Source organism: Mizuhopecten yessoensis, unplaced genomic scaffold (assembly GCF_002113885.1).
Source record: "Mizuhopecten yessoensis strain PY_sf001 unplaced genomic scaffold, ASM211388v2 scaffold9369, whole genome shotgun sequence".
In the NCBI taxonomy this organism is placed as follows: Eukaryota; Metazoa; Mollusca; class Bivalvia; order Pectinida; family Pectinidae; genus Mizuhopecten; species Mizuhopecten yessoensis.
In genome coordinates this window covers 643007-650878 of record NW_018408013.1, presented here as the reverse complement: position 1 = coordinate 650878, position 7872 = coordinate 643007, and the positions used below count along the sequence as shown (strand labels likewise).

Sequence of the window (7872 nt, the reverse complement as noted above, 5' to 3'; positions counted from 1 at the left end):
GTTTCACAACCTCCTGACAGAACGACGGACAGGACTGAATTCGGAGTATATTTATAATCGTCTGACGCACGAGTAAAATCAGACCTAGGCCCAAAGTGTGACATCTGCTGCTTACGCACCTCATCCATATTATTTCAAACGAAAAGAGACGATTGTATATTCAAAATGTTCCAGAAGCCATTTCGAGTTAAAACACAGACAGCAATCAAGGGATCGGACAGGTAATATTATGATCTGTGTGGGGTAACCAGTTTCGACGGACACTGTATGCTAGTGACAGAATTCGTGTATGGAATATTGTAATTACCTATCAAGTATACACATGTATTTTTAAACTAATATATCAAACTGAAGTAAAAAAAAATGTATCTTTAATATTTGTGAAAAAGCTGGAAAATAGATCTTTCATGATACCATTCCGACGCTCAAGCTTGAACTCTGCTCAAACCAGCTTTCTTGTAACTCTTTTAAATCAAGTAAAACAATCAAAAAGTCAAATGAAAACACTGAAAACAATTTCCGGCTTTAAGTCTCTTCAAATTTCTTCCAAATCATTGACAAAAATATACATTTTTCATTGATTTATGACTGAAACAAGAATTTAGACTTGAGCACAATATCAATGCTTAAGCATGAGAATGGTTCCATGAATACGGGCCCAGAGACGTATATATTACACTGTAATATATACGTCTCTAAATAGATTAGAAAAATTAAATGTAACCTCTTATGTTAAAATTATGGAACTAAGTAAATGTACATGTATGTAAGATTTATATAAATTTCCCCAAAATAAAGCGATACATTTTGTTCACTTAAGCCACACTTATCAGCATCACATCAATATACATTACTATTGATAATTGAAGCAAACATTCTGCCTGCCATCAGTGAATAATGTCAACATTTATCGAGAATTGTTTGGTCAGTAAACAGATATATATATATGTATTTTATCTAATGTGTTTGACATATGATATAAAAGGAAATTCTTCCTTTTCAAGTAAATTGATTGTAATATAAGAAATTACATACATGTATAATTCCATTATTTGAAGAATAAAACATGTCAGTCAGAGAAGCTAACTTTCTGAATTATAAGATACAACAATTTGGTTGAATACTTTAATCAAATTCTTAAGATTGATATAGGATATAGGTACATTTTTGTATAATACATTTTGTACAGTGGGTAATAATCCTATTGTACATGTACATGTGACTAGAGTTTGGATAACTAAGAGATTTAAAATTTGCATGGGGGGCATTTTGATGATGAAATGATAACAGATAATATATATACAGTGGAATATGTATTAAGCGACCAACCAAGGGAAATTATGAAACAAGTTATGTCAACTTATATTAATCACCCTTGTTGGCCCGGATGTTAGCGCACTGGGGGTCTTAGTGTGGGAGGAAACCTGAGAGTATCCGGAGAAAACCCACGTGGTCTGGCAGGTGACTTTTGCTCATGTCTGTTTGCTTTCAACATGTTGATTATAAATATATAGAAATTTAATACTACATGTTTTTTTTATAGGAAAAAGCTGCGTGCTTCTTTAGGGTCCAGTTTTCCCAGTTTAACAGCAGATGATCTGACGCGAGCTGTGCCGGCCAAAGAGGAGATGACCGTGACAAAGATTTACACCCATTCGGGTGATACAGCGGTCTTTTACAGCCTTAACAAGAACCCAGCATTTTTGGAATTTGGGCGACAGCTTTATCCTACAGTTTATACACTATGGAAATTTCCATGCATGATGTTTACTTTCACAACATGGTCACCACTGTTAAAAAAGTTTCTGGGAGGAGCAGGTAATAATCACCTGTGATTTATTTGATTTTCATATTACTTTTGAAAGTTAATTGAACATATACTTTGATTGATGTTAAAAGTGACTTTTAATGATCCAACAATTTTCAGCTACTTACGTTGTTTTTATGAATTATTTTTTTGTGCAACAAATTCGGTAATTTATCTACTGTATTTTGCACCATGTATCAAACTGTCCTCTGTCTATCCTGCCACACTTTATGTGTAATAGTATAGATGATATTAATATTGCTCCTGGGCTGAGGACAGTTGCCAGATTCTGTAGGTATTATACATTATCAAATGATGGAGCACCACTTTATCAAATAAGGTAATTGACCAATTAATCCATCTTTGACTACTACTAATGAAAAAGTTTGCCTAAAGCATAAATTCCAAATTACTATAGCAAGGAGTACCAAACCACCTCTTAGAATGATAGAGTATGTTACCCCCGATATAATAAAATTAATGTACTTTTACCTATATTTCTACCTTCATGATTCATGTTCCAAACAAACTTACCCTTGCATATCTAACAAAATGTGCATAATTTACATTTTAACTTTCCCATTTTCCCAGATCTGATGTTGCCTGGAGTTATAGTACAAGGGGAGATTACTCCAGCTACGTTCAAACACATCAACAAAGGGGATACGTGTGCAGTAAAGCTGAATGGAAATCTGTAAATAAATTAATCCATTAATATATTAAAAACTTTTATTACTAAATTTCTGCCTGTTGTCAGCTTTAATTTGTTCTTCTCTTTTGAATGTATCATATTCTACTATTATACAGATGAGCTAGTTATTCAGCCCCCTGGGCCTTTTGGTTAGTGACAGATATTTCATATAAATTTTCATCTTTTTTTTTAAGTGCACCAGTTGCTGTAGGAAAGACGGCACTCTCTGGGTCAGACATGTTTGACTCGGGGATGCGAGGAAAGGGAGTGCACTTCATACACATGCTTGGGGATGAGCTATGGTAAGTGTAAATCTGTTACTATTTATGAACTGCTTTGTGACAACCTACAAACTAGGTTGTGATATAGGGATATACAAGAGCCTCAAATTATCATTATATTATTACTACTATTTTTGTTCTAAACAAGCTTAGCATTTCGCTATAGTCAGTGTTGATGTGATTTGTATTTCGAAAATCTCAAATAGGCTGATAAATTTGAAAGATGAAAGATAACATTTATCTTCAGACAGATTTTCTATTGATGTTGTAAATGCTATCTTAACTTTATCTTGAAGACTGATATTTCTGTAAAATTCAACAAATTGACAGAACCAATATGACTGATTTTGCTTATTTTTGAAATGTCAGAGATCTAGAATCGAAAAGGATTCAGTTTAAAAATAGATGAATCCCATGTCAAAAAACAACATACTTTCCTGCTATTAGTAACAATTATTTCAATCAACTGGGATTGAAAAGAAGCTGGGTAACAAGTAAATGAAAAATCAGTATATAATATATATTCTCTAAATACCTCATGACAGGGCATATGGAGACCAGTCTCAGCCTCCACTAATTCCAGATGCAGCTGCTGTAAAAGACATAGACTCATTTGCTGAAGAAGGGGGTGGGGCAGGGAATGATTGTGCCGCTGGGGACGGAACAGATAGAGAGATGAGTAACCATGTTAGATCTTTGTGTGTAGAGGATGATGTGAACAGATCCTCATTGACTAATAATCAGGTTGGTAACCATGGTGACAATATTAAAGGTGCTACAGGTGGTAACCATGGAGATAATGCTGAAAGTGCTAAAGCTGGGGATCCAGACGTTTCTGCATCTGTTGGTAAGTTACCTCACTTCTGTGTACAGGGTCATTTCACATACTGATGTTTTATATGATAGCTGTCACATTTATTTTTAAATTTTTGGCAATTCAATATATATACTATTTCTTTTTTATTTATAATTTCGTTTTAATTAAAAATCATCCATCAAAACACTCTGACTGCATATCATTCTTTACTCAGTTACTATCAAAGACTTGATTGTTTATCAATAGAATCACACAATTTAGATAAGTTTACACAATTTTAATTTGTACACTCCTTAATCTACATCTGTTGTTAAAGGTGTGAATGTGTTGACTTTAGGTGATTGACAGATGAGTACTTTATCATGCATTCCTACAATGTTTTGTGATAAACAAATCCTGTTGTGACATTTTCATCACTTATTGCAGGGTCTGGGACAGATGAGGTAGATGCTTTGCTAGACAGATGCTTTAAGTGTGCTATTAAGGCGTCTGTAAAGGATTCTGACCTGCCTCTACTCACCAGTGCCTTCTACCGCCAACACATGCTGCCTTACTGGTATGTATTACATGTCTGTCGGTGATATGGGTTGTTTTGCGTGTGTGATAATGTGCATTGTTGTGCATAGGCCATATCCTGGACCAACCCATAACTGCCCTGTACACTCCATACCCTTCCAGCATATGGATGTTCCATAAATCTGCCCGACACACGCAAGTTTCGTTTAACTTCCGGTTCAACACTTTTCAGAAAAATCACACCTCAAACTGGTAATGTACAACACACTGCTTATCCATATGTTTCTGCTGTTCAATTGTTTTTGTTTTATTTAAGGTAAAATGTGATTATAGTTTAGCTCATGAGATATTCCTTCTTTTCGTATAGCAGAGTTATCTTCTCTTGTGAGCAGGTATTGATTGTTACGTCATTTGTTTGTGAGAGTAACGTCATCAATTTTTGAGAAAACGACATAATTTTCTCACACAAACCAGTGACGTAACAATCAATCCCTGCTCACAAGAGAAGATAACTCTGCAATATGCAAAGACTAAATAGCCTATTCCATTTCAGCCAGATCATACTCTCATATCAGCCCGAGATACCGGTATGCCACAACAATGTCAGATCTGTTGTTGGGTGTCCTCACAAGATAAGTTTTTTTTTGTGATACATATCTGGGTCAAAGCATGGTGAATTATGAGTATTCTCACCATATTTATACAGGCACAAATCAAGAGTGGGACAGTTATATCTGTAAGTACAAGTCATGAGTATATAGGGTGTAGATACATGTGAGGCTGTAGAATGTTCAGGATTTACAGGGTATGTTTATCAGGGGTGTCCATATGTAGGTTGTTCATGAGGTATTAAAAGCATGTTCATTAATATTGCGGATGTGTAGGTTGTTCTCAAGGTGCTACATTAAAGTTTGTGCGAAATAATGTAAGTATTTAATGCATAGCTTTTTATTTTGGTAATAGATGTCATGTCGGATGATATGCCAAGTTGAGCACTTGTAAACTAAATAGATGGTGAAGTCATCTATTGTATAAATTTACTCGTGCTCAACAGTCAACCCGAGCTATCATCTCATAACCTATCCAAATAGAAAACTATTCCTTAAAATTACATTATTTTTCTGTGAATTGTTCGAATTCATTGCTATTTTATTCATTAATCTGATCAGCAGAGACAGGTTTCTTTTTCATAACATATCAATGTGTGGTCAGTTCAATAACAGCCAACAGCCTGAAATTTGCATAAACCTTTTTTAACTCCGCCCCACATCTGCTGTTGATGACGTCACATAATTGTGTGCCGTTCACAATGTCAGTGTACTGTAGACTGTAAATAAACCTGATTAAACTACTCTATACAGCTTTGAATTTGTGCTGGTATATCTTCATGTTTTCGTCACGAAATTAATATTTGCCGAGTGTTAAATTAACAGAAAGGTTGGTCCATGATATTTTAACGCCGTAAAACATTTCTACATATTTTTGCTGTGCTCTATTTCTGTGGTAATCCTGAGGTATTTTCTTTGACCCTGAAAGAATCCTTTCAGGATTAGCGCAAGGATAACACTGCCATGAAAATGACCAACTATACAGTATCTGCGCGACATATGATGGTTCACATGTGACCTAAATATTCACATGTGGGGAGGATAAGCTAGACTCTTTGTATGAATTAACCAAGTGTCACCAAGTTTGTTGAAAGAAGGATAAATGCTTGATATTTATTGAGGACGAAATGCATGTTAAGCCAAATGATTTACATCAGGAGGTTCTAGACCAGGTGTAGTAGAGGATGTAGAAGTACCAGTAAAGTGATTATTGAGACATTCTGCTTTATTGCAATCTTCCGCGTGTACATGGTCCTCATTTATTGTGTCGCCTGCTGAGGTGACATATAGGTATTACTTTGTGGGCATCGTCGGCGTTGGTTGCATCGTCCGAAACAAGGTTTCCTGGGTTGACTGAACTCAAACTTGGTATAAATATTGCATATTTACATAGCTCGAACCAAATTGCATTTCAGAAGTCTACATCTATTTTTGGTGGAGTTATGCACCTTTTATTGCCAAATAAGGGCATTGCATAGTAAATGCAAGAACTTTTTAGGTCACCTGAGCTTTAGCTCAAGTGACCTATTGCTATCCGTCTTCGTCCGTCGTCGTCCATCGTCCATGGTCCGTTAACATTTTACATTTTCAACTTTAGCTGAAATACTGGCAAAGGGATTTCATTAATATTTCATGGGAAGGTTACTGACATCTCCCTCACCAAGTGTTGTTATTTTTCGGGTCTATCAGAAATCCAATATGGCCGCCACGGCAGCCATTTTGAAAAACTATTTCAAACTTAAAGTAAAGTTCTACTTGGCCAATTGAACTGAAACTTTTTAGGAATGATCGACTTATGGTCCTGACAAAGTGTTGTTATTATTCGGGTCGATCAGAAATCCAATATTGCCGACACTGCCGCCATTTTGAAAAACTATTTCAAACTTAAAGTCAAGTTCTACTGGGCCGATTGAACTGAAACTTTTAACTGAAACTCGGTCTAGGAATGATCAGCTCATGGTCCTGACAAACTTAAGTTAACGTTATACTTAACTATTTTGTACTCGAATTGGTACATATTTCAACAACAAAAATAAATACTGTAGGACTCATGTGACCGTTTAGGCCCATGGGCCTCTTGTTTTATTTTTTAATCAATTCCTTTCAAATTTTGTATGATAATGCTAGAAGCAATAATGTTCAATATACTGTCCAGTTTCAACTTTCCGCGTTTTGGCATATCACACTTGGCATATAGCAACACTGTTCATCGTTTTTGCTGTTAATTTTTGCTTGTTTGCGCGATAACTCAAGCCAAAACACTTTTCTCACTAAAAGCGCTGAGCAGGCGACACATCCACTCCTGTGGAATCCTTGTATTACATCAGTACTGCATAATCTTCAAAATAATTTCTGATACAAGGTTTATCAACAGAAAACTTGATTTTGGAATCCTAATTTCTTTCTCATGATGTCATTCAAAATACATAGTATTGCGCTTTCAAATGTTTACAGCAATTTCCACTAAACCCTTTTTTGCTTTGTATATTTTCATTAATATATCAAACATTATAAACAGTGGATGTACTCAAACACGGCTGTCTAGTTACTGCTAGAAATCTTTTTTTAAGTAAAATAATTCTAAATTAAAACAGCTTTTTCTCACTGAAATGTATTGATTCTGAATTCTATTTTGACAGTCCAACAGGAAAAAGCTTAGACATCAAAAAGTCCAGTTATAAGAAGGTAGGTAAACACGACATTATAATTATAGTATATTTTAGCTATTTCCTGGAACAAAAATCTACGGTTATTGGTTTTATTTGATGATCGAGCTATTAATCAGAACATCATCTGGATGAAATATAGATATGATTTTATTGAAATAGATGTGTGATGATATCAGGTTCAATTTTAATTAAAGACAAGCTAAATCATGTACATTGTTATTCAAGAAACAGACAGAAAAAATATATTTGGAAAAGTGAATATATACAATGTATATAATTTCTAAAGAAGAATTTTAAATGACCTTACAACACGATTTGATCAGATTTGTTTCAATTTCAGTTATCAGTGTTTCTAAGACAAAAAATGAAAGAAGGCTACATCAGAGTTCGTGAGGATTATACAAGAGATGCAGAGGTCATCGTCTCAATATGCGATAATCATCTCGGGTGAGTGTGTTAACCCAATACATCTAGGATGAGTGT

The 7872-nt window shown here is 34.9% G+C and overlaps 1 protein-coding gene across 1 annotated transcript in view; it reads left to right on the top strand.

Moving 5' to 3' along the window:
• Positions 1–11: 11 nt before the first annotated feature.
• The window catches only part of LOC110457897 (eukaryotic translation initiation factor 2D-like), an 18976-nt gene continuing 11115 nt past the window's right edge, over positions 12–7872 (top strand). Inside the window, exons 1-8 of the mRNA XM_021509351.1 lie at positions 12–221; positions 1544–1818; positions 2399–2501; positions 2693–2800; positions 3325–3626; positions 4023–4152; positions 7360–7405; positions 7730–7836. Coding sequence (XP_021365026.1) covers positions 166–221; positions 1544–1818; positions 2399–2501; positions 2693–2800; positions 3325–3626; positions 4023–4152; positions 7360–7405; positions 7730–7836 — 1127 coding nt within the window. The 5' untranslated portion in view covers positions 12–165. The remainder of the gene's footprint in view (positions 222–1543; positions 1819–2398; positions 2502–2692; positions 2801–3324; positions 3627–4022; positions 4153–7359; positions 7406–7729; positions 7837–7872) is intronic.